At 34.7% G+C, this 27,956-nt stretch overlaps 1 protein-coding gene across 7 annotated transcripts; it reads right to left on the bottom strand.

Moving 5' to 3' along the window:
• Positions 1-17,866: 17,866 nt before the first annotated feature.
• On the bottom strand, positions 17,867-27,600 carry LOC110111264 (50S ribosomal protein L18). 7 transcript variants are annotated; one of them, XM_028697545.1, is made up of 4 exons: positions 27,362-27,600; positions 26,164-26,215; positions 19,217-19,319; positions 17,867-18,312 (listed from the first exon to the last, which is right to left on the bottom strand). In XM_028697545.1, the coding sequence occupies exon 4, from the start codon at positions 18,304-18,306 to the stop codon at positions 17,962-17,964; it is 345 nt and encodes a 114-aa protein (XP_028553378.1). In that variant the 5' UTR covers positions 18,307-18,312; positions 19,217-19,319; positions 26,164-26,215; positions 27,362-27,600; the 3' UTR covers positions 17,867-17,961. The 7 variants fall into 7 exon arrangements, with proteins under 7 accessions (XP_028553378.1, XP_028553379.1, XP_020698704.1 ...); XM_028697546.1 differs by having other exon boundaries at positions 26,164-26,209; XM_020843045.2 differs by lacking the exon at positions 19,217-19,319.
• Positions 27,601-27,956: the final 356 nt, after the last annotated feature.

The raw sequence follows: 27,956 nt of genomic DNA, 5'->3' as shown, positions 1-27,956 counted from the left end.
TCTCCTTTTTTTATTAACATGTAAGCGTGGCCCTTTTAGGGTTTTATCCAAAAAAAATAAATAAAATAAAATAAAGACATATATAAAAAAAATAATCAAAAGTTACAAGTATTTTTTTAAGAAGAAAAAGAAAAATATTTTTATTATTGAAATAAAAATATGAGAGAAGGGAGTTTAGTCTGAACAACAAAGAAATAAAACAAAGGAAAGCATAAAATAAAAGTTTATTAAAATCAAAAGCCACAAGCAATAAAAAATGAGAGACTGTCTATAGCCAGCGACCCACTTTTAAGGACTTCTATTGTCTATGAAAATAAAAGAGGCTATCGATAAATGTGAGCTATTCTCATATTATTTTTTCTTGTTTCCACTTCATCATTTTTACAAAGATTACTTGAATAAATTGTAAGATATAGAACATTATATCTTCAAATCTTATATTATCATGGGTTAAATGTTAACCACGGTATCCTTGAGACTCCAATTGTTAAAGGTCTACTTGGTGGGACCATAGGATTAGTAATAGGGATATGCTGAGGATTACCTAAAGCTAGAGTAGGAGAAGAAAGAACATCATCCAATTAGTGAACAACTTCACTACCTTAAAGGCTTTGAAAGGGTTTCTCCCAGTCGTTGCCTCCACCTCGTCCTTTGCCTTCTTGCCCTTAAGCCCTCAATCGCCTCACCATTCATTCCTAGCGAGCTTGCGATTGTTTACCTGCTAGATCCCATTCTCAAACTAGGCTGATTCCCTCTCTCAGTGTCAATCCCATGTCCATCTCATGTCGTAGATTTCTCTTATGCCATAACTTGTACGAAGAGGCCTTGGGGCCGATATCGACCCCAGTGGTCGTAGATCCCGTTACGTTCGTATGGTGATAGCGTTGGCTCCGACGTCCAACCCATGGGGTTTGTGTAAACCTCATGCTTCATTTACAAGTAATATTTTCTTTGGATTGTCCAGTGTTGTCAATCCATTGAACACTCGATCGTTTAAAGATATTGTCTATATTAACATCCCTCAAATTGCTAGCTCTTGTAATTTTGTTCGTGTATTCATCTTTTAAGGGTGATCCAAAAAAAATTCTGATGAGGGTGTGGTTTAGCTTGTTGCTCCATTTGAATTTACTCTTATGGAGAAATTTTTTGTCATAGGCCAAATCTTGATGCGATCTGATCATTTTTTGCTAACCTAAAACTTTCAAGTTTATTTTCTGTGGGTATTTGAATATTTAGATGCTCGTCATGTTGCTATTCAATTATCAAATGATCTTGACTATAGTTGATTTTTTTTCTTGGTGGTCTTACTATATAAATTATTGCCACGCATTATGCTATTGAAATGAATGTCTTACTTTGATAACAAAGAATAGTCTCTTATTGTCCTAGTGTGGATCTGATTTCCTAATTTGAGGGTGCATTTATTTAATACTCAGGTTCTACATTCTTTAGCTTCAATTTTTTGTCGTCCTTACAAACAAAAGCTATTGTTGCGCAATCTAGGCCCTCTGTCACTTGAGCATTAGTGGAAATTAATATTACTAATAAATGTACTAAAGAAATATGGCTAGGTGCCCACAGAAAATTCTAGATATTTGCAAAAAAGTTGAAATTGAGAACACTCCTTCGTTTTATAATCTTTATAAAATGCATGGTCATTCTATTTTTGATTGTTTTATATTGCATCCTCACTTGAGAAAAGAAAATATTAAACATAAAGAATCAGATAATCCCAAGAAGATAAAACTCATTTGGAAGATAATTGTGAGTAAAATCGTACTTTGGAGCTATCAAATATTTGTCTTAAAGGTAACATTAATAAGGAGTCTCCAAAGGCATATCCCCTCTCATCTTCAAATGAGTTAAATGATTTTGAATTTCAAAAGGACATCTACCCTATTATATTGGAGAATCCTAATGTTGATAATTTGGATGATCTTCTTGACAAAATAGCAAAACCAATTTTGATTACCTCTATTAACCCTATTAATGAATCTATCCCTAATGGTCAACAAAAAGAGTCATCTTCAACAACTCTCATGCTTTCCCTCCTAGTTGAAAATGATGATAAATGTGATATTGAACACATGGTGAGCCCAAAATCAATTGGAACTTTATCTTCTATTGATGTTGCCCCCAAACCATATCTATGTTATTACTAATACTAATCCTGAAGCTAAAAAAAACCTCAATCTCAAATATGCAATCAAATGACTACTTTTGTTTGTTGTCTTTTTTTTTTTAATCTAGCAGTGTACAAATCTCTAATTTACTTCCCATAATTTTCATTCATATTTCTCCCTCCTCTACTAATGTGTATTAGACTAACTTGTAGGGTTTGCATCATGAGGATATGCTATCTGATGAGGGTCGTGATGATCCCTTTATTAGATTTTTCCCATCTGTTCATTGTAATTCTATTTGGAAAGATGGAGAGATTAGTTCTGCAAATGATGGTGTATGTCATAAAGATATTGATTTAAATGTTATACAAGTCGCCAAAGATTATTCCTTTCTTGTTTTTAATAAAAAGGAGGAAAAACAAAAAGAAAAGCTTGAATAACATTCCATCTGAAGTTAGAATCACTAGATCTAATTATGCTCCTAATCTTATTTTTATTGATTAGAAATATCATGTGTCTTTGTTATGGTTCAGTCTTAGTCTCTATGTTGACATGATTTTTGGCTTTTTTATGGCTGATGCTTCTCACCTTGGTCTTTTCAGGCAAGCTTTGGTTGTGTGTGTTTGTTGGTTGTTTTTCTTATTAGGTTGTGCGATTTTTCTGGAGTTAGATTTTTTGCCTATTACTATTTAATTTTTAGATATACTGGTTTGGTTGAATCCTTTTTGTATATTATTGCTTATTTGCTATTTTTCCCCCTTCCTTCTCAGGTTTTGTTTTGTTGTTGGGGTGCTCAATTGCTGATCTTCTTGCTTGTTGTTGTGACTATTTGTGGCTTAAGGATTTTTTGGTGGATTCTTCTAAGATGTCTTTGTTGGATTCTCGGGTGGATGCTCTTAGGATGCTATATAATGTTACTACAGGAAAATCAGTTATTTGTGATAGCAAAATTCACAGCAAATCTCTTCAAATATGTTACAAACACTAGTTTGTGGTGGATTTGTGACGGATTAGTATTTGACGATAAAACATGTGTCGCAAACTTATTTACGATGGAGTGAATCCACAGTAATTTTTTTGCAGCGGATTTTGTGGGGGCAATTAGCCTCAATTTTTTTATGGATATTCCATCACAAATTGCGACAGATTGCCCTTCACAAATCCTTCACAGTTTGTGATGAAATTTCCATCACAAATGTCAATACTTGATCTTCATATCGACATTTGCAGTGAAAATTCTATTGTAAATCCATTGGAAACATGTAGTAAAATTAAAAAATAATAATAATTTCTATAATCATTTATTGAGCTTTCCAACAATAATAATAGTAACATCAATTCAAGCAGTAATAATAAAAAAGTTATTAAAAGAAATAACAATCCAAACGGTAATAACAATCCAAGTTGCAATAGTTCTATACATCAAAAGAAATAAAATACAACAAAACCCATGCACATATAATATCCAATCGCTCGTTGTATCCCCTCTCTCATGCTCTGGTGATGTAGTAGGCGCAGGTTGATTTCCACCAATATGCTCTCTTATGCTCATCCAATATCTAAGCGTTCACGCCCGCTTGCGCTTTCCAGACATTTCTAATTCTACTGATAATTTAGCCACATGTTGGCTAACTTAACTATCCTGGTTGTATACATAGTAGCTGGAGGCAGTAGAGAACTGTACCTTATATTCATAGGTACGTGCGTCTAATCCATACACTCATCCCTTCTGCATTCCACCTATATCCTATGACTATGTGCGGTAATTAGAAATATCTATGAAACCCCTATAGGATCCCTTGCCAACTGCAACATGTCTCTCGTAGACGTGTATACTCATCCTACACAGTATAACAAAATATTAATCATCGTATAACCATCATTTATAATATTTCTTGAAGTATTATAATCATATATACTTATGTATGCCCTCTTTGCTCACTCATCCACCCACTACTAATCCTCCTAACACTTGTGAGCGTGTATAAAAACTCGTATTTTGACTCAGCTAAATTTTTTTTCTAAAGTCAATATAAGTCCAAATCACAAATCGCCTTTGTCATAGCATTGTTATTATAATATTTTAATTACATAATTTTTTTATAATTTTTAGGCACTTGTGAAATCTTTAAGAAATTTGCATCTATTGGTACAAATAAGAACTTTAGGATCGTCAAGTGTCTGTTTTGCAAACTAATTTCACAAAAAAAAGTGTTATTTTATGAATATTTTCTTATAATTTTTGAAGTTATAGATTTCAAGATATAAAATGATTTATATAAATCTTTATATTTAAAACTAACTAATTTATATAATTAATAAATAATAATATCATATTATAAATATCTTAAGTCATTAACTAAAATCCATTAAAAAAATCCCTTTCCATTTTATTAAATCGATTAACAAAAAGCAACTTAGGTAATTTGAGAGAAAATGTGAGGAGAGGGAAACGAAAATTTAGGATTTGGAGGTCACAAATTGATTTTTGTTAGTCGGCCTAGTTGAAGATTGGCTCGTCTTGATGTAAAGAATATTGACTCTATTTCTGACTTCAAGGATTTTTTATTTTTGATATTTTTCTGATCAAATGTGTGCTTATGTTAGTGAACAACGAGAATAATTTTGTATTGGCAAAACTTTCACGGCGATACTTTTTTATATGGTATAAAGATTGAGATTATGAACATTTTGAGTATTTATTTAAAACTTTTCACAATGTGATTTTAAAAACACAATGATTTTTGCTTACTTAGAAATTTATTTTGATGTCTAAAAATTATGATTTAATTCAACTAAAGCTTTATAATATTATTTTATACAATATTTGGTAATTTGGTTAAATTTTGAAAATATGAATTTTTTGCTCAGTATGATTTATGTTGTCCATCGTTAGAATATTTTGACACTTTCTGAATTAAGCTCAATTATATTTTATTGACTACAATGCATTGAAAATGAATAGGGCTGTAAATGAACTGAATCGAGCCGAGTATGTGAGTATTCATGTTTGAGTTCATTTATTATTAGCTTATTCAAGTTCAGTTCGTGTTTGATCTAAGTTTTATTGTTTGTGTTCATATTTGGTTTGTTTCAATTATTGATGTTCATGTTTGGTTCATGTTCGATTCATGTTCAATTCTTAACGAGCTTAAACAAATAAGCCTTAATGAGCTATGTTCGTAAACATATTTAGCAAATTTTTTTATACTATCAAACAAACACGTTCATGAACAAATTTAATGATTACTCTTAAGCTATCAAATGAGCAAGATCATGAATATATACAAAACTAGTATTTTCAAGCTACCAAATGTGCTCGTTCACGAACAAACGATCTATGATTCATCTTATATTTGATCATGAACATCTTACACAAATAATCTAACAAACATTGACAAATGTAAAATGTTTATTGTTCTCGAATAAATTCATTCTATTGAATATATAAAATAAAATGAAAATAAATTTATAATAAAAGCAATAGTCTGTTTAAAATGAAAATATGATTAATCTATATAAATATATTTATCGAGCTTATTCACGAGTTTTAAATCGATACGAATCGAGCTTCTTATCGAGCTTGTTCACGATCTTCAAATGATGTTGTTCGTGGACATAAATGAACAAAACACATGAGTACTCAAGCTTGTTTATTTAAGGATCAAGTATTAAAAATATTATTCAAGTTTGTTAGTTTAGTTAGTTAAACAATAACAAATGAGCTTTAATCGAACTGAGCAATGAGTAGCTCATCGAGCGTTTGGTTCGCTTGCAGCCCTAAAAATAAATGTAGATATGTCATTGAGTAATGGTTGATCGTTATTATTGTTCTTCATCTAGCCAACTTCCAAAAGTTGGAAAGGAAGAGGAATATGGGTCATGGACCCTTGTAATTAGAAAGAGGAAACCTAAGCTAAGAAACCACTCAATGTCTAGCAGAATGGAAATCGTGCACTCTACTAGCAACAGTGATCACTACATGAAAATTAGGAATTTCTGTTAATTTTTTCCGGCGGTTTATACATATATTTTTTTCCGGCGGTTTCATAAAATATCGGCGGTTCATTAACAGCCGATATAAATCGCATAGGAAATATTTTCCGGCTGTCAATTTCTGGAGGTTAACCTTACGTGACGTAATCCAACAATATATGCTCCATAACTATTTCCCACATTTAGCAACAGAAAAAAAATGCAAACCTTAAATACACGGTTCAGGGCTTTGCCGATCGACGATTTTCACATGGTGATCAGTGAAAATAGTGGGTAGAATGCGAGGTGAACGGTGGCTGGAGTGGGGGTGAGATCGTTGGCCGGAGATAACGTGTCGTTGGTCGAATTCTTGCACATTTATTCGGAGCGGAGATCTCGAGCGAGCGTCTAGAGAAATGATATGCGAAGAAGAAATGAAGAGGAAGGCTCAGTTCGGCAAATATTAAGGCCATTTCTGGCAATTTTTCGGCGGTTTCAACCACCAAAAAAAAGTCACTTAAAATCGGCAGCTAAGCCACCGGTAAAGATGCAGGTAAAATAGAAAATCGGTGCCCTTGCCGAGGGTTATTATGCATCCGCTAATTTCGACGGTGTATTATTAAAAACAGCCAAATAAATCGCCGGTTACTGCTGGCGGTCAAACTACCGGTACTTCCAGCGGCTATAGGACCGCCGGTAAAAGCCGCTGATAATCCCTAAATTTCCTGTAGTGAATGACCCACCACATGTAGTTTTTTCTATTGAAAAGATCCAACAAATGGAGGATTCTTCTTCCAAGATTCTTACTCTCAACAGGCGTCAGAGCAAATTAATTCTCAAAGCCCATTTTGAGAAGGAGCTACTTTGATTGGGGTCAATTGCCAACCAACCAAAGAAAAGCAAGAAGAAGGCTCTAAATGATATTTTTAGTGGGGACATGGTACCCTTTGGTGAGTAATGATGACTTTATGTATACTAACCAACCCTTGGGTAATTTCAACCCATCTTTTAGTACCCAACCCCCAAGTAGCTCCTTAGTTATCTTGTTGGAACTTGATGCAAGTACATGGGGGACATTTTATTGCTTTTATGTGTGGATTAATAGAGATATATAAAAACATAGTTCTTCCCACTTTTTTTTTTCTTTGGAAAGGCATAAATAGTGGTTTCCATACTAACTTGTACCCTTTATACTCTTTTATTTTATTTAATGAATGCAATATCCAACTTTTTAGGAATAAAAGGAGGAGCTAGAAGACACCAAGCCAAGATGACCTTATGCTCCCTTATAAAGATATATTTCTAGTCCCTGAACTTTCTCTAGGACATTGACTCAATAACTAGCATGTTTAAGGGCCTACATATGAGGATAGATATCACCTTGGCTAGTTTATTTATGCGTTATAAACCTCATCCTCTCTAAAGAAAGAGAAATGATATCTCGAATAGATTTCCTTATTATCTCTTAAGGCTTTGCTTACCCTTATTAGCTAGCTGAGACATGAAGTTTTAGCTTATGGTCCTCATTTTCCACCTTGGCTACCTTAAAAGGCTCTCTTAAGGATGGAAAATAACTCTTACCATTCATTTTCTTAAGAGAATCATGGGTTTCTCTCATATCAATAATAATGCAAGGACAACATTTCATGTAACACTCTTCCTTTCCATAATATTACCTTTACTGCCTTTAGAAAACATAAAACTAAGATTGGCCTCATTTGGGTAGTTTATAACTAGCATCAAATACCTCAAATATTTCAAGTCTAAGTTTGCTTGACCACCCTCTCCCTAGCTCTCTCTCTCTCAACCCTGTAGCTCTACCAAGGTGGCAGAAAGTTCTAGAGCTTCAATATCAATATGGTTGGAGGGGTTGAACACTTTCATCCTTTCTTAATAGACATGTTGAAATACTTGCCTTTATACCCTTCATTGGATGTGTGCAAACATGGAAATGGTAAGATGAGGATGCCTCAATTGATGAAGTAATAGAATCCTTCCAAGCACTAGATACATAAGAAACATAAGGGTTGTGTGTGTGAGTGAGTGTGTGTATGTGTGTGCATAAAAAACATTTCATGCTCCATAGAACTACATAGGTGTTTAATGTAAATAACAATGAAATAAAGAGAAATGATATCATGTTGTTAATAACATCCACTACATGAAATTCAGCCATTACCGGCGGTTGCCGGTACTAATGGCGGTTTATCCGGCGGTTTGGCCGTCGGTGAATACCGGCGGCCCAACCGGCCGTTATGGAAGCTTATGCTGCCAATAATAACGGTGATCAAAAAATCACCGGGTAAACCGCAGGCTTTAAAAGTTACCGGTTCTGTACCGGCGGCCAAAACTGCCGGTGTTAAGTGATTTATTTACCGACGGTAGAAGCCGCGGGAACGCCGCCAGTAAAAGCCCTAAAATGAACCAGTCCGAGCCTCCCATTTCATTTCATCTTCTCCTCATCTCTCTCTTCGGCCGTGCTTGCCCGTCTCCTCCGCCCTCCTATCGCACGATCGAGCTGCCTCCGGCCGCCGACGACCTGTCTCCGGCAGCCACGATCACACCGGCCACCCTCGAACTCCCACTGCAAGGCCGCCGACGAACATCTGGTTCCGATCCCGTACACGATGCCTCCTGTGAGGTGAAGTTTTTTTATTTCTTTTATGTATTTCGCTTGAGTAGATCTAAAACTGAATATATGGGGTGTAATTTTAGTAGCAATAGACCTAGTGAGCGGTTTGTGACTTAAGTAGAGGTCAAGTATTTGGATCTATATATCATACTTGCAATAGACTCAAAGGATCCTTTAGGCATTTTTACTCTAGTTGTGGTTTTAGAATATCTGCAGTGCTCTCTGGATCATTTGAGTCTTGTCCTAGAATTTGGCAAGTATGATTTCCTGTAGTGTTCTTTCTTGAAAGGAAAAATTCAAATCCATGTTAAGCACTGCTTAAAAAGCCAAATCTCCTTCAAGTTGTAGTCCACATTGGGCCAGCTAGAATCTATATCTTATAACCAATGAGAGTGTAGATTTTCTTCCTGATCCATTATAGGATGGATGCACTACCAAACAACTTAAGATAGTAAAACACATAAATTTTTTGGTGAATTGCAAAAGGACTTGCTTCATTTGAGTTTTTTTCTTCTTACCTCATTAACCTATAGTAGTGATGTAGTATTTTGATGATGGAAAATATAACTTAGTTGAATTGATGGTCATTGATTTATCTTTATGAAGGTATGAGTACTAAAATTAAAGGTACACATTAGAAGAACCAAATTCAAATATTATATGCATTGAAATATAACATAAAAGACTCTTAAAAGAAGCATGTACGTAGCTCAAAATTTTAAGGCTAGTTTATGAACACAATAATTCAAGAAATTCATTAATGCAAGAAGATCAAGGTAGTAAAAAGAAAAAGCAAGATAGAAGATATAGGTGCTAAAAATATAATTTTATTTTTTAAGGTTTTATTTATATGTATTTAAAGCATATTTAAGGTTAAGACAATTAGCACATACATGTACATGAGAGAATTAAGTAAAAAATAAAATAAATTTAAATTAATTTAAATTAATAATAATAGATTAAGACATATGGCTTAAATTAGCGAATCATAATCAGATCAATTTGCATTAATCAAGCTAAGTCAAATGTATTTTTATAATACCATACGACTAGTATTATTTCCGGTGGCTAAAACACCAATTGTAATTTCTTAATTAAAATAATTTAAATTTTAAATAGATCTTACTATATGATGCACTTCATATTACATTATAGATTTTTTTAAAACTAATATAATTAAGATCTAAAATTAAGTGTTAATAGATACAAATCAAATTAACTTAACATATTATATGGTCAATTAGTACTTTATTTATTTTAACAGAGTTATGATTATTTTTTGGGGCAACTAATATAATCTATTTTTATGAAACCCTAAGGGTGTATGAGGGGAAGAAGAGTGAGAGAACATAGAGAGGCAACTTTTCTTGAGAGAAACTCTTTGACCATTCATTAGCAAATTTTAAGGATTTTTTTCTAAGAGGTGTGCTCTATTGGTTGTGTTCTTCTTCTCTATACCTTGCAATCTTCATGTAGCAAGATGTGGTTGTTTTAAGATTAATTTGCTGCATTGTGTTCGTAAGAGGCACTATAAGAAAATCATTCATTATCGGCAGATTTTTGTGAGCGAAATATTTTTCGTAAGAGTTTCCAGTGGATTTCCGACGGATTTCGATGAAATATATCCGATAGATTTTCAGTAGGATTTTCTAGCAGCTTTCCAGCGTATTTTCTGGCGGGCCGCGAGGGTCGGATGGTAAGCACAGCTGAGTGGGGCTGGACCTTTTTTGGTTTTTATTTATTTTTATGGCAGATATATTCAGCCGAAAATATTTCTGATGATTTTTTTCCATTGAAAATTTTTCCAACAGAGTGTTTTACGTCGATAGCAATTTTCTGACATGCGTTTTGCCATCGTAAATTTTTTCACCAAAAATACTAATTTTTGATGGAATTGGCTATTTCCCGGTGAAATTTACTGTTGAAAATGACATTTTTTCTGTAGTGAGGTTTGTGATCTCAAGAAGTTCTTGGTGATCTTTGAAGCATAGAAAAATATTTCTTTATTGGCTCTATATCTTGGTGTTTTTAGTAGAGCTGTCAATAATGGACATGACCCGAAAACTCGAACCGAACCCGACCCGAAAATTTTGGGTTTGGGTTGACCCAAACTCAAAGCGGGTCGGGTTCGGGTCTGAAAAATCGACCCGTTTGCAAAATCGGGTCGGGTTCGGGTTGACCCGATTTGACCCGGAATAACACATAAACCCAGCTTCCTATTATAGTATATTTATATCATTTTGTAGCGAGATTTTTCTCATTTCAGTCATTTTCAAATAAAGAGGATCATATTTACTCATTAAAATTTTTTCACATTAAATCAACTTATAGCTTTTATTTATTTAATAAGACAATTAATATTATTATATAATAATGCTTTGTAAATAGCCTTTCTCTCTCTAAGAGAAATTCCTCATATCTTTTGTTTTTTGTTTTTTTCTCAGTATCTTTTGTTGGAGAAAGAGTATGGGGGTGTTAGGTAACATTAGTTGTGAATGAAATAATACATGGTGCCCAACGCATTTATGTTGGACACATGGTTATGCTTCCCCAGAGCTTCTTCAGCAAATAATCTTTTCTCAAATGATTTAGAGAGAGAGAGAGAAGGAGAGAGAAAGGAAGGAGAGAGAGTAGAGAGAGAGAGAAGAGAGAGAAAGGAAGGAGAGAGAGAGATGCAGGTTGCATTGAATGCATGGCTGTGGGGTCTCATTAATTATAAGCTCACCTATGAGGAGAGATAGGGTCACTTCAACGTGAAGTATCTTTGTATGTTGAATATTCTTTTCACATCTCCAGTAAATACTAATTAAATACACATATTTACTCTGCACCTTCGAGTACAGAGATGGAAGTTCTATCTGGTGGTCGCAATGTAAGCTGGATTGCTAGCTGAACGCGATTTTTGTAATAATCTTCTTATAGAAATAGAATATTGAGTTATGAACGTACGTATGCGATGACATTGGAATTTTTATTTTATCCAGTAAACATACACTCCTTTACGTTCGGTTTTAGATCAAAACAGTGCAATACCGAGTTTTTTAAAAAACTCGGTACAACTCGGTACTCGGTACTCGGTATTGCGCTATTTTGGTCTAAAACCGAACGTAGAAGAGTGTACGTTCACTGGATGTAATAAAAGTTCATGACATTGGGGCTTGCCTGTAGCTACCTTTCTTTTTATTATTATTTTTTTTATGCAACTTATAACATTTGGAAAGAGAATATTATTTAATTGTTTTGAGTTCATATATGTTTCTTTCTGGGAATTTTAAGTATCTCTATTATGATTGTTTTTATCCACTTCTTCAGTGATAGTTGTGAGTTGAATTGTGGTTAGTAGTTATGATAGTTTTTTTTTTTTGGTTCATTACCTGTTTTTAGTTCAGTTTGTTTATTTATTTTTGGGTTAGTTGGGCTTCTTGTTAGATCCAAATTTATATGTGAATGACACATGACTTTACTAGCAAGCGAATTATGTGAATGTGCGACGAGAACGGTTGGAACCTGTGTGAGAATGAAGAAAATAATGAAAACTAGAGAAAAGCTGAAATAGAAGTGCTTAAAAACTTAATCAGCCCAAAAATTCAAGAGATACCAAAGATTTTAAAAAGTGTCAATTGTTCCTCATCACCCTCTTATTTATAGGATTCTGAGGCCAATAGGAATGGTTGCACTCAACATAAGTAAAAATTACAATGCTACACAGACTAAGACATGTGTCTCCTCTTGATTGGCTGAGGAAGAATGAGGGCTATAAAGCTCTGATGCTCGAGCTCCATATTGTCGAGTATGCACAAGGTGAGCTTGGTAGTGTCAAGTAGGAGTGGATGAGTCTATGAGCAAGTTTTGAACATGGGGTTCTTAAAGACTAAATGATGTATGGGAGTCACTAGTCGCCTGTATTGAGCCTTGATAGCTTAGAAGAGAAAGAAAATGAGCCGATGTTGTGCAGAAGATGAATTCAGTGGTTAGCTTGTCATGGTAGGTCAAGTTGAGGTCCCTCCAATTAGGCACTTACTGTTGCTAGACTTGGATGTGTAGGGATGAAGGCACTTACCCTGGCTTTGAGCAAGTTGATGTATGGTTGCCTCCCTTCCATAAGCAAAGTGGCAAGTTAATTACTTGGTCGACGAGATCCTATATTGCCACTAAGAGGGTCAACTTTCCTTCATAAGCCTGGGCAAGTGGGGCCTGATGTTCTTTGGACAAGTTCCTCTATGTAGCCCAGTGGATGCACGTCCTCTTCTTATAATTCAAAGACTATGATGGGGACATCAGAGCATGAATCAAGGTGTGGCCGCCGATCTACGGCCACGATCGAGTCGTTGTATTTTTTTTTTTGTTTTAGTCATTTTCATGTATTTGTCATTTATTATGTTATTTGTCTTTTATTATTTATGTTTTAATTATTTTCCCGTTTTACCCCTTTACTTAAAGGAGGTCGTATGTAAGCCTTAAGGGCGTTGTCGTCTTCTTATTTTGAGTCATTTTGTAAGAGGCTATTTATAGCCCTCATGTTGCCCTTCATGAGTTAATGAATGAATATTATGAAATTTCCTTGTCCTTGTGTGTTACACTACAGGAAAAATGTCGAAATCCGGCGGCTTTTCCGGCGATTACTCTATATTAACCGACGGTTTTTTTCCTTACCGGCGGCTTGACGGCGGTTTTTTGACCGCCGGAAAAAATCGCGTAGGAAACTTTCACCGGCGGTTTATTATTGCGGCGGTTTGCCGGCGGCTTTTACCGCCGGTTACAGGCAGATTTTGAACCGGCGATCTTCCGGCTGTTAGACCGCCAGTTATTTGACCGACGGCTTACCGGCGGTAAATATACCGACGGTTTGCCGGCGGTTTAGTTGGCGTCGTTTGTTTTTGAAACTGCCGGAGGGCGCCGGTAGACCGTCGGTCTTTTACCGGCGAACGCCGGCGGTTCAACCCGTCGGTACAACCGACGATATAAACCGCCGGCGAACCGCCGGTAATAAACCGGCGGTTTAATGCCTTTATCGGCGGCTGATTATTGGCCGTCCGGTATCGTAGTTTCCGGCGGCCAAACCGTCCGGTATCGTTAAAAGCCGACGGCCAGACTGCCGGCTATGCCGCCGGTAAAACCGACGGTCCATAAACCGCCGGTTAGAACCGCCGATATTGGGCATTTTTCCTGTAGTGTTAAGAGTGCTTGAGAGTTCTTGGAGAGAACTTTGGAGAAATCCCTAGGAGAGGGAGATCGGATCACCCACCAACCTTGGAGACGGCCGGGTTCGTGGTCTTTCTTTATCTTTCCTCCTCCCACCACCACCACCCGGACATCATTACACCCAAACCCTTCTCCATCTCCACGCCATCGTCTCCTCCCAATTGAATTCCCCCCACCTCCTCCACCACAAGCCGTCGGCCACCTCACCCGACTCCTCCTCCCTCAACGTCACGGCCCGAGCCTACACCCGACCTTCCCAAAACCGCTGGCCAAAGACTATAACCGCCGGTCACATTCAAGACCCTTTCCCCTCTTGAGTTTCCTACTTGGGTATGAGATGATTTGGGATTATTTTGAATTTCAAATCCTTGAATTTGAATTTCAAAATCCTGCCTAAAATAACTCATCTATTTTAGAAAAGCTTCTATTTTAATCTAATTTGAAATTCAAAATTCAATTAGATTTTAATTAAACCTTTCCTAATTCTAAATCTGAGTTAATAAACTTTATTAGCTCTCATTAATCTCCCATTGATCAGAAATCCCGCCGGCTCCCTGTGGAGACCAGTTAAGATTTCTTTCCTAATTCCAGTTTATGATTTTAGAAATAATTTTTAAATTCCAAAACCTCTGGCCGAATTTTCCAAACCATATTCCGTAACTTAGTCCCTGAATCCACTCATTGATTTAGGGAATTAAAAGGAAAATTCCCTCATCCATCCCGTGTATCCCGTCGTCCCCTCTCTCTTCTGCTTGGATTTGTTTTCAAATCTCAAAACTTCTTCCAAGGAAAAGTCTGAGAACAATTCAGGTTTGGCGCTTCTCACTTTTCCAAAAACTGAAATTAAATCTCCCCCATAATCATCTACAGGCCGAGATCTCTCAAAACCCTCACGTGGACTTTCCTGCACTAAACTTTCTTCAAATTCCTGACAACGTGGATCCCTCTTCCTCCCAAGGCTGACGTTAAAAATTTCAGCACTAGCTTTACTTCTTCCACCCTTGGAAGACCTTTAACTGCTGTTTGGAAAATCCAATTGGCTGTCCACATCTTCCAACCTTATTGACGTGCCGTCCGGCATCTTTGAAGGCCCAAGATTGCTGTCCAGAAATTCTGGACTGTTTTGGTGGCTGCCTTGCCCCCCGGAGGTCATAGTGTGCTGTCCAAGAGCATCATTTGGTTGTTTAGAGAAACCAGTCCAAAGATATTTTGCTATCCACCCGCCGGAGGTTATCTAACTGCTGTCCCAAGGAAGCTAGAGGTTGCATGTGGCTATCTACTTCCTCTCAAGCTTATAAACACCACACTGGAGCTTTGTTCAACATATTCTTTGGGTGAACTTCTTCTCCTTTTTATTTACTTTTCTAATCTCTCTAATCATGTAGGTGATGGAGATTCATAAGGAGCCGAGCTTCACCTTTGCCTAAGCTTAGTAAACGTAGGATTGAGTGCACTTTTATTTGCTTCTAATCTTATTGTTAGATTAGGGATTTTTGTTGGAAACTATTCTATTTGCATGACTTGATTTTCTATGTTGTTTGATAATCCAAGTGCTTAATGTGCAACTTAGCCTAAACGGAAGTGACCACTTTTATGTTTTATTTGATCGTTTGAATTTGCTAATAGTTCTAATTTTAATTGCTATTATCAAGAAATCGTGCAAATTCTTATTTCATCATTTTAAAGCATTTAGTTCTACATCAGACTACATGTTAAATATCTGTGAAGTCATATGCGGATATACACTTCTATTAGGGCTTGATGAAATGACATGTTTTATGTATTTTTTCTTCTTCTGCCTTTATTGTTCAATCCATTTTCATGGGGTTTATTTAAAAATGTGAGGCCACCATCATTAGAGAAGATGATATTACAAAATAATGAACTTAAATTTGATATCCTACAATTATAATAGAGCTTGTTAGATTTATAGTTTCGGGATAATGATAGTACATATATGGTATTAGTCAGACTTCGATAGTTGAATAACAATATTTAGATGATAATCGTAAGATGGCTTGGTGATGGTTGTTAAATAACATAGATTGAATGAACTTTAACAATCAAGCGACATTAGTCAAACATGAATGCTTGGAAGAGATAATCGACCAATAACAGTAGCTAGTAATGAATGTACATGTTGAACATCAAACAAAGATCTATAGTTCTTCAAATCTCAAATCTCATTACAAACTCAAGGCAGATGTTCCCCATATAAAGATAAGAATCTATTTATAATATTTTAGGAGTTACATTTTAATAAATAAAGTCAATATAATATAACACTTCATCAGATGACTTATATTAAATTATTTAATCATAATTAATTATTCATTCAACATTAAAGTACCTTAAATTAAAATATGTTAAACACTATCTTTTATATGCATATTACATCCTCTTTGCAAGCTCCAAGGAATCTCTATAAAGAATATTGAACTATCCTAAGTAGAGTTGTGGGAAAATCCATCTCTCAATTCTTATTTGGTAGGATCTAGTTCTATCACCTAAAATTGCCCCAATCCATCTCTCAATTATTTTTTTTTCCAAAGTAGAATTGCTTAGAAAAATCTTTAAGTTAATATTTGTCAATGATTCCTCCACTGCATTGCCATCGAAAAAAATGAAGCATCAAATGAGTAATTTTTCTAGAGTATTTGATATCATTGATAAGAGAGTTTAGTGACATATTGACAATCACCCTTTTTCTTTTAGACAATTAATGTACCCTCATATTGACTTGATCAATTCATATCCATAATGACATCAAATACAAATAGAGGTAATACTATGAGACCTTACATCCACTTCCTATCAGACATTGTTAGCTCACAGACTAACTGCCATAAAATGAAAGGCAACAGTACAGAAGATAAATGTAGTAGAGTAAAATGTCTTAGAAATAAAGGAATGGCTAGCACTCGAGTCAACCAAAACTTTACATGGCGAGATAGCAATAAAAGCACAAGCCCTATCAACCGTATCACAAAAGTAAGATCTATCTTGAGAGAAATTATTCTGTTCAAACACCAGTCTGTCCGAATGCAAATCAGAACGTTCCACGTCACCCAGTACACAACCGTGATACACAATAAATGGGTGATATGATACATTCTGATACACATCCAGACATCGTCCGTACCCATACTGAATAATTTTACCTATCTTGATCTTTGGCAGACCTAACATAATATACTTTAGAGATAAAAAGTGTTAGTTTAAAAATAGATTTAATAATTCAAAATATAGAAATGGGAAACTACCATCCATCATTAGCACTGCAACAAATTTATCTTTTCATTCCTCTACTTTCAGCGAGAGCTTACTAAGAATTATGTTTTGGATTCCTAATGAACATCCTTCATCACTTATTTCTAGAAGCATTTGAATAAGCACTTTTAGAAAACTTCAAAGGCTTTTCCATCTGACAATCACTTGCCTTCTTATCAAAAAAATATTTAAAAAGAGAGGAATAATTTTCAAGCAGTGATAATTCAAAACGTAATTGTTCCTTTATCTTTTCATACAAAAAATTTAGAAAATTATTTTAAGAAACAGTAAAAACAATCATCACAAATGAAACCTAAAACTCTCCTAAAACTTTTTAAAATCATTGTAAAAAGTAACTTTTTCATACACTTTTTTTTTTAAAAGTAACAAATAATAGCCAAAATTTTTTATAATTAGGTTTAAAAATAAAGTAGAGCTGTAAAAAAAGGGTCTTAAATGAAGGTGAAATTATTCCATGAGGAAATGGATGCCGTCCGGAGGCGAATTAGAACCTGCCATGTCGCCCATTTGCTGTATATCATGGCTGTGTACCGAGTGACATGAAGCATTCTGATTCACCTCCAAACAATCCGGTGTCCGCACAGAATAATTTCTTTGAAGCCTTAGTTTTGTTGTAGTGGCATCATTAACGATTATGAAAGCATTAAAAAAAAACCAGCAAGTCATTCAAGCTCCAAAAACTGTTCTCCAGCAAAAATGTAATCACAAATTTTAACTAACTTGAAAGATGCAGGAACCTCAAAATAGCTTCACACCAGCATCTCTTACAGAGTCGATGACAGCCTTAACCTTTCCATGGTACTTCTGCTCTCTCTTGAGGAAGATGGCGACTGCCGGAATGTTCCGGAACAGAAGCCTCTCCCCGAGGATTTTGCCGATCTTGGCTGCTGCAGCTACGTCTCGGGTCGACTCCATGGATGGCCGAAGCAGCTTCTCCTGCGAGCTTGCAGAGGCAGCCACAGTGGCAGTGGGGGTGTGGACGACCTGTGCACTCACATATTTATTAGAGAAATGCATCCGAAGTACGTATGGTTTGAGGAACTTGGTCACTGGTGCTGGCCTAACTGGGGGTGGGATTACCATTGTTGCCTACAGTTGGCAGAAACTGTAGAGTTAGCTTACGGTGAAATATGACTTAGGCTTCATTTGATTTATTTGCCGTTTCAGTTTCAAAAACATCACCATGAGAAATGGAGTTTTTGAAACGGAGAAGCTAATATATAATGCTTGTCAAATCGAAATAGAAATGAAGTTTTTAAAAAAAATTATCTTACATTTCGTCAACTGATTTCTCCGTTTCAAACCGAAAAACGGAGGAGAAACGGGGAACCAAACGAACCCTTAGGCAATAACTCCATTTTTTCATTTTTCTGCTGTTTTGAGAAAGCTTTTTATATATGCTTCTCCGTTAGAAAACTCCATTTTCAGAACTAATATTTTTTAAAACTGCCTTTTACAAAAGCACAAAAAATAAACAAACGAAGCCTTAGTCTATAACAAGCAAGTTGAAAATAAATAAAAAAATAAACTATAGAGAGAAAAATGAATTCATCAAAATTTTACTCTGTGATCCTTTTTCATCATCAAATATCCACTAAAAGACATTATATTGTTAAAAAATAAAAAGGCACCAAGAAATTAAACCCTAGTTTAAGTGATTTTAGATAAGATTGGTTCCGGAGTGTTGGGAACCTTGGCAACAGCAGGGAGAAAGAGAAATGTTTTAAAACCAGGGATGCTGATGTGACTGAGAAATAGAAGAATATTTTAGGTTATGATCAAAGGAAAATCAATCTACAATTAACAGTCTAAACAAAATATAAATTACGATTTGAATAACCCTCAAATTAGGTATATTTTTTTTTTCAAAGTTGCTTTGAATCAGGTTTGAAAACATTCACAAAAAAGTGTGGATGTGTTGGTCGAAGTTCTCAAATCAAGCTATTGTGTTAGTTAAGTTAATTGAAGACAAGCTCAATGTCTCATAGATTACCAGCACTAGAGAAGTGGGAGTTAGCTTTTTGTTCTAAAATTGCTTCAACCTCCATTACCGAATCCTAGCTTCCACATGTTCCAAATGGAGCAAACTCTAGTATCTGTAATGAAGTTGAAAACAACTAAAATAATGAAAAAGAGATACAAGGGTTTATAAGGGAACAGTGTTCTCGTTGATGATAAGGGAGGAGAATGAAGATGCAAGACTACACAAGGTTATGAAAGCGATTCTTAATACCAGTGATGAGACAGAAGGTGGGGAAGGAATTTGAGGCCATTAGACTTAATGTACTGGCAAACCAATATTCACTCAACGCATAAGGAGAGCAATCCAAGACTCAGAAAAAGTACTAGTCCGCAGGCGTTCTACGCACAACTTTTTTTTTTTTAAAACGCACAACTTTATACAACAGCAATTTGTGGAACATCAAATGAGAGAAATATTCACAATCACAAAAGGTCGTAACTAAATGGCGAAAATTTCTATTGGGTACAGAACTTACCATACGAACAGATCATAGTATATACGACTTAATGTCATAGATTATTCAAACTTTAAAGCAAACATGATTCTTAGGTTTCGCTTGGTTCTTCCTTTCCTCTTGTAAAAGGTAGTTTTAAAAATAATGATCAAGGGAATAGAGTTTTTTAACGGAGAAGTAAATATTAAAAAACTTCTCAAAATAGTAGAAAAATGAAGTTCCCTAAAAGGCATTTATATAGAAGCATCTCATCCAAATAGTGACCAAAAAATAATTTCGCTGTTTAGAAACGGAAAAGGAAAAAAAAAACGCCGAAACAAACGAGGCCTTAGTCAATTTATTTGGCTATGATTTTTCCATGAGTACGACTAAAGTATGACTAAAAAGGAAACTAATGTTCTGTCTCATAGAACTAGAAAATGCAAAAATGACACTAACCATTAGTGTCCATATACCTTACCTAATGGAGCAGATAAAGACAGAGATAGCAAGAACTTTAAAACGGTCCAATTGGCTGAAGCTAACCAAGTAAACCCTGAAGAATAGCCACATGTCATCCAGGATGACTTAGATTCACACTTAACGGAACGATTGTGCTAGCAACTGATTCACCACTAAGGAAAGCCGTCCTATAGGAATATTATTCAAGGAATAAAGGATTTAGAAGAACTTTGCATCACATCACAAAACACTTCTATTGGCCTCAACTAAAACATGATGAGCAAAAATTTATCTTAAGTTGTACTCATGGAACCAGCCTTTAGCTGCCATTGTACTTCTCCAACCAATGCCAATATCAACTGCAGCATAGGACTTAGACATGGATTTTATCTAGGGGTTGCTAACATCCCACAAAAAGGTACCAACCATGGTAGTGCTCACAAAATTCACACAATTCTCTACCATCCCACCCCAATTCACAGTAGCTAAAGTTGCGGTAATTTTCATCACAGAGATTTGCAAGCATAACAAGGTGCCAAAGTCGATAAGATATTATCAGGACAGGGTGTTATCAACCATCTTTGGAAAAAAATCACATTACAACACTTCTCACCATCCCAAAAAATGATGGATATATTTAAGTAGACAAATGAGGGTTATGTAAATACCTATGATGCTTTGTGATGGGTTATGGACTCAATTTCTGCCATGGTCAAAATTTTCTTACAGTACCTGCTATCATATTTCAATAGTAACCACTCCATTACAAGGCCTACATGAAAGGTTACCCCAGCCGTATATAAGCATGTAGGAGAAATATTCCATCGAAGTAGCTGGAAGTAGTTGATGAGCTGCTAAAACGAAGGGACAGTGGAGTTCACAATCTTCAAGACCATCTATACCGAACAATCGAACATAGCATTGCATGAAGCAACAAGCTGACAAACAGTGTAGAGAATTAGCTTTCCATGCGGGAGAACTAGCCCTGGTAAAACTGCAGCCATACATCCAAATTTCAATTTGACAACAATCATATTCCAAAATGACTAATATGATACTTATCGAATTCTAGAATGATTTGGAGCAATTTAAGCAATTTAAGCAATTTAAGTATTGGATCGACTAACCGCTAGTCACATATACACACTATTTCCATTTATCCTAAACCTTAAAGATTTAAGGTTGCATCTAGCCCATCTCCCACCAAAATCATAGAAAAATTATCCACCAGTAAACCCGAAAGCCATTCTTAATTCCTGAAAAAGTCTCCAACATTGAATAAATGGAGTTCTAGCACCTAATTGATTGTGAAGAGTTAACACAAGAAGATCCCAACAGGTTATCAAGAAGGATTTCCTCAATGTCTTTCCTAATCTCGGCCTTGATGGAAATAAGGTGCGACATAAGCCAATATGAAGAAAAAACAAACTCCAACATGGCATAGGGACTTCCACATAGTGAAAGGTTAAAATGAGGGATATTATTGTGGGTGGGAGAAATAGATTAGTAAAGTTCTTTTTTAGTATTCATCTTCTTCCTTATCACATTTCCATAGTTGCAGGTATCCTTTAATTCTCCAAGGTCCTTTACTCTAGCATTCAGTGTCCTTAAAATTGATCCTCATACTAAATTGAAATCTAATTTGTCTAAGTAGTTGTTTAAGAACCAATGCCTGCATTACTCCAAGAAATTTCAAAAAATATTGCCTCCAAAGCTTCAACATAACATCTTACAAGCTAAAGAATGACTCAATTTAATAACATATCATCAACAATGAAAGTAACATCAACACCTTTCACTATATATCTTCTTCCTTACAACATTTCTGTAGTTGTAGGTATCCTTTAATTCTCCAACGTCCTCAACTCCGGCATTCAGTGTCCATGAAATTGATCCTTTTACCAATTTGAAATCTAATTTGTCTAGAAGTAGTTATGTAAGAACCAATGCCTGGGTTACTCCGAGAAATTTCAAAAAAAGGGACTCCAAAAGCATCAATATAACATCTTACAAGCTAAACAATGACGCAATTTGATAAAATATCCTCAACAGTGAAAGTAGGATTAATGACCATATCAATTGACAAAATACATATAATTGAAGTCCAAATTTTCTAAAATAAGGGAACTGAGCAACTTGAGCTCAATCTTGTTTGCTAAAACCCTACTTAAGCTTGGCTAGAATTCAATTCAAGTATATTTTATAATGTTTGAGCTTGGCCTGCGTTTGTCTCAAATATGATTATCAAATCATTAATAAGTCAAACAAAAGTGCATTAATCAAGCCTCTAAATGAGACTATATTATCAAGTGGCTTGTTGGCTAAACAAATAAGCCTATAAATGAGAGCCGCCTATCAAACTTGGTAATAAGATTTTAATTGAGCAAACTACAAAACAAATGCTTTGAATGAGTAGCAAGCATGCTACTTAAACAAACACTTTACTGAGAATGAAAAAGTAGATTGCTCGTATGACCAAAAACAATCAAAAGAGCTAAAAAAATACCTTAAATGACTTACAAACAAGCACATATGTCTAAATGAGCATGCACAAACTTGTTCTCATGAGCAAAAGCAAACTAAAGGAGATAAATAATACCTTAAATGATACTATGAATGAAAACTTAGATGAGCTTATAAATAAGCATATTTGACCATACATGCATGAACAAGGAGCTTGTGTTAATGAACAAAAGTAACCTAAAACTCTAAAAGAGCTCAATTTAGTTCTATCAATAAGAAAATGCAAATTCGGGGCCACTTTTGTAATTTAACCATCAGCTAAAACAAAAGAACTTTTGATAAAATTATATACAACAAGAAAATTTACAACCATTAAGCATAAAATTAAGATTTATAATATAAATAATATCAAAAATGGCATTTCCACATGCCATGCATTTGATAATAGTAGCACCCATAATGGAAACGGCAGCAGCAATAAGGTTCAATTAAGAGAAGAGGCCATACAATTCTAAACGAAAGAAACAACCACCACCATCATAAAAAAATGGACACAATGGCAATAATTCTTTAGCTTCATTCTTGTTGCAATTTGTGGTTCAGCCAGTTAAACCAAGAATAAACAAATTAACTCCTCTTTAGGAAGATTATGATAAGTGAATAATTAAACTTAGTCAGATGAATAAAATATGACCATGTAAAAATAATAGGTGAATTTTGAATAACGTCTAGGTTATGATCATTTCGTTCTTTCTTCTTTCTTGTATTTAACCTTATTGATATCTCTTGTTATTTTGCTTTAATGAGCAGGTCTTGGCACTCAACTTTTAATAAAAAAGGGTATAAAATGACTAAGGATGAATTAGATTGGCATAAACATAATGACATTGAACCTACTAAATTCTTGCAAATATGTAAATTCATGCAATAATAATAATAATTAATGAGTTAGCTAAGACAAACATCAGTTCACTGCTTTATACTACACTGTAAATATCATTGAAATAGCTGTGGAAATCGAAATGCAGTTACATAAAATAAATAAGAAAAGCTCAGTAAACAATAAAAATTACATAAAATAGACATTTTATGAACTTAAGAGGTATAAACGAGTTGATCGAAGCTCGAGTCACCAAACTCGAGCTTAGTCAAGCTTGTGTGCAAAGCTCAAACTCGCCATTTTCAAATAACTATAAACTCAAACTCGACACAATAGCTCACTAGAGAAGGTAACAAAGGTGTGGAAGTTTGCTTGAGAAGACATTGCAATTAGAGCTGCCCAGTTATGCGTCAACAGCGACGCTATGATGGGAGCTCACTAGAGAAGCATCAATAGCATGGTAGCCCACTCGAGAAGGAAATTACAATGTGATCTCGTTGAAGAAGGCATCAATAGCAACAATACACAAGTAAAAGTTAGGTTTTGAGAAAAGAAAATAGGAGTGGGTGATTTCATTAGGGCAATACACAGGATTGCAATTCCCGCATGAATGTGAGTGGCGATTCACGACTTAAGAAGCACAATGAGGGATTTTGAAATGTTGAATCGAACTGGGAATCATTAAATGGATATTCAGACTTTAGACAGGAGCCAATTGATTGTTAATGGAATGACTCGAAAAGCTAACAAGCCGAACCAAGTTAAGTTGAAGCACAAGTACATATAGTATATAAGCTTAAATTTGAGCTCAAGTTTAAAAAAAAGTTCAATTTATGGGCTCGTTAATGAGTCGAGTTCGAACTGGCTAGGCTCACTTACATCCCTAGATAAGATATAATAATTAGCTTAACAACAAACTATACATTCTCCAATATGTTAAACACTAACAGTTTCCAAGAATGTGCAAAGAATATTTGATTTGAAAACATGAAGCAAATCATTAACTCATGCCTCAAATTTGTAAACATGAACTTCATGCATGTAAAGGCAACCTCAAGGATACAATTATTAGGAGAATTTTTACAAATTGTAAGAATTTGCACTTGAAATCAAAATGTACAAATCTAAAAATTTATTATATAATACTAAGCTTATCATGTTTTCAATTATAACTATGCATGCATAAGATGCTAATGGATTTCACTTGCCCTGCTAAAACTCTCTACACATAAAATCATTAAATTTTCATGATTGTCTCCATAAGTTTCTTACTCCATTTTCACAAATGAAAAAAGATATTCCTCTTTCAAAGTTGAGAGCATTTTAACTTGCACTAGATAAAATTATGCAAAAAAAATAGCCAACATACTTAAAAAAATGCTTGAAACTTCAACTTGCTCCTAAATCATGAAAAAGGAACAAAAAAACATCCAATGTTGTATAATTTTTAGATGCAAATAAATATGGATTTAGACTATTTGAAGGAGAACAAATAATGTAGCAAATTCATAATGTAAAACCAAGAAAGATAATACCAAAGATGGAGCACTTAGAAATTAAAGTATGAATCTTTGAAATCAACCATGGCAAAAGAAATCTCACAAAGAAAGTCATGAAAAATAAGCAACAGACATAATGCAAGAGTAGAAATAAGTGCTTGAAATCAAATTGAACAAAACTGGAGTTTCTCCAATAGAAAAAAAAAAAACCCTAGATGGTCGACTACCTTTGATACTCTGTGATCAACTTGAAAAAGGAACCCTAAGCAATTGCTATGGACGAAGGAGCGGCAAACAGATAGAGGAATGACATACAACAAGTGGAGAAAGCTAACCTTGACTAACGAACAAGTGAAGTGTTAATATAAACAAAAAGATAATTTTGTATTAAGAGAAAATAGAGTCATTATAAGTAAAAATTTATAAGCATAAATAAAAGTATTAAAATTTCATTGCATCAAATATATTTTTTAATAATCTTTCAACAAGGAAAAAAAATATTAACTAATAAAAACGAAATGAAAAAACCCAACAACATAAATTAACTCAAGATGTAATAGAAGTTTAAATGATGAACTATAACATAAACATAAATATCACATAAATAAAATAATTACTGCTGAAAGTTTACTCCTATATTGACCATCCAACAACTACTTTGATAGAATTTGCTGATAAAAAAATTTCCACCAATGACTTTAACAAGAAAACTCAATAAATAACTCATATTTATTAACACATGAATGACTTCATGTAGAGCATGTATTATGAGCAATAAAAGGTGCATGATTTACTTGTTAATTATAATTTCGATAAATTTTTGCCTTAGAGTTTAAGAAAAACAAAGAAAGGAGGAAGTTGAAAAAGTAGAGGAAGATGAACTCGTAATTGATGAACTCCAAAAAGCAGCTGGACACGTGTTTATTGAAGGAAGACAAGGCTAGGACATGCAATCATCAGTTGCAAGGGAGAATGGTTTGATGTAAAGAAAGGGAATCGATTGAGAAAGAGGAAGCCAACTTGGATTAGAGAAAGGGACAAGTTGATGGGATTTGAGCTACTGGTATGTTCGCATGAAGAATAGGTTTAGTTTCAGCTGGACTATCACACATTGGTAATTGTAGAAGATTGGGCATCGGCTCTATGGAATTAAGCAGTTGTGATGAATTTTGTGACATACCTTTCAAAAATTGTAGTGAAATATACAACGTTAGTGGTGAGTGTAGCTGCTCCTACACAAGCAAACAATAAACATCATTCTATCAGTTTTAAGCTTATGATACTCAAATAAACGCAACAAGAAACTAAAATTATCAATTTTAAGCTTAAATCAGCCCATGCTGCTCAAATATAATTTAGGATGACATGCCAAAGGTCATTCTTTCAGAGAGGAATAACTACTTGTAATTGTAACAAAAGCAAGTAATATATACAAATGAAACGTACAATGAAAAATATCTTAGATTAACAAAAAGTATCAAACATTCTAAAAAGTACTTAAAGAACCCAAACTATCCAATATTTATTAAGTGAAATACTAACAACTAAACCTCAATAACCTCCAACAACAAAAAGAAATGATAAGTTAAAACCACCCACTCCCTCTCTAATGTTTTTTTTTTTTTTTCTCTAGAAAAATGAATTTAAGAGGTGCTCTCCACCTCCGTTAATTCTTCACACTTGAAGCAAAATAAAAACAACTCCCCCTGCTACTTTCATTTTCATCTCTGTGAGAGTTGAACACACACCCTAACTGCACTTAGTTTTTCCTATCATGATTATACCCACATCCTATTTTAAACCAGCGATTTCTCTGTTGACCTTTATGGCTCTAGGAGCCATTATATGCAGGAGAATGTGGAGAAGGCTGAAAGTGGCCACCTGTAGTCCTTGCATAAAATTTCACCAATTTGATCTAAATTTCTTGATTTAAAAGAAAAAAAAAAGTTTAAGATGGCTAAGGCAAGATATTTGTAGCTTAATTTTGAAAATTTCAGACAAAATCGATTTTCAAACAACTGCTAAACTATGCTTATTACAGTGTAGAGGCTAAACGAGCTAAGGAATCAAATTAGGGTTATGTGAAGAAACATGCAAATGGAGGAGACACAGAATAATCAACTTAGATTTAGTAAATAGAAAAAAAAAAATCATCACTATGGGGGTGTTTGGTATCGGATTTATTTCGAGTTTTTAGTAGGATCTACGGTAAATCCAGCCAAACGCAAAAAAAAAGTCGCGGTAAATCCGGCAAATCCGTGAATCCCGGATTTGCGGATTTACGGCATAAATCCGCTAAATCCCGGTAAATCCTAATCCCGCTAGAAGTCGGATTTACGGGATTTGGCCGAAGAAGCGCGCGAAAGGGAGAAAGTTACCTTCACAGCGAGCGAGCTACCGTCGTTGCTTCAGATCAAAATGTTGTAACGTCCGAAGAAACGACTCGTGCAATCTCTGCACACAGTTGAACAGCAACGAAGGAGCCGAAGAAACGACTCGTGCAATCTCTACACACAGTCGAACAGCAACGAAGGAGCCGAAGAAACACGTGCAATCTCTACACCTGCGAAGCAACGAAGCCCAACAGCAAGAACGAAGAAGAAGAGAAGATTAAAAGCAAACCTAGACGCCTCAGCCATTACTCGTTAACTTAATTAATATAATTTTAAAATATTAATAACTAAGTAAATTAATTAAATAATTAATAGTATAATTAGTGTATAAATTAATTATCTAATTTAACTATAGTTTTAAACTATAATAAATATAAATACTTATATTATATTTTTATCATTTAATGATAATTAATATTCATATCAAATATTAATTAAGATTTTTATCATGAACTTCATATCAAATATGAATCAAGCTTCTTGTTAAGCCTTGTATCAAGTATGTTATGAGTTTCTAACAATGTTATTCATGAATATAAATGAGCCGAATACATAGTTGTTCAAACTTGCTTATTAAAGC

The sequence above is a fragment of the Dendrobium catenatum genome, unplaced genomic scaffold (assembly GCF_001605985.2).
Source record: "Dendrobium catenatum unplaced genomic scaffold, ASM160598v2 fragScaff_scaffold_970, whole genome shotgun sequence".
Taxonomy (NCBI): Eukaryota; Viridiplantae; Streptophyta; class Magnoliopsida; order Asparagales; family Orchidaceae; genus Dendrobium; species Dendrobium catenatum.
Note: the sequence above shows the minus strand (reverse complement) of the source record. Positions and strands in the feature narration are given on the sequence as shown.

Bases quoted from the DNA above. Each gene is read 5' to 3' on its own strand.
- LOC110111264 (XM_028697545.1), bottom strand. From the start codon at position 18,306: ATGGTAATCCCACCCCCAGTTAGGCCAGCACCAGTGACCAAGTTCCTC.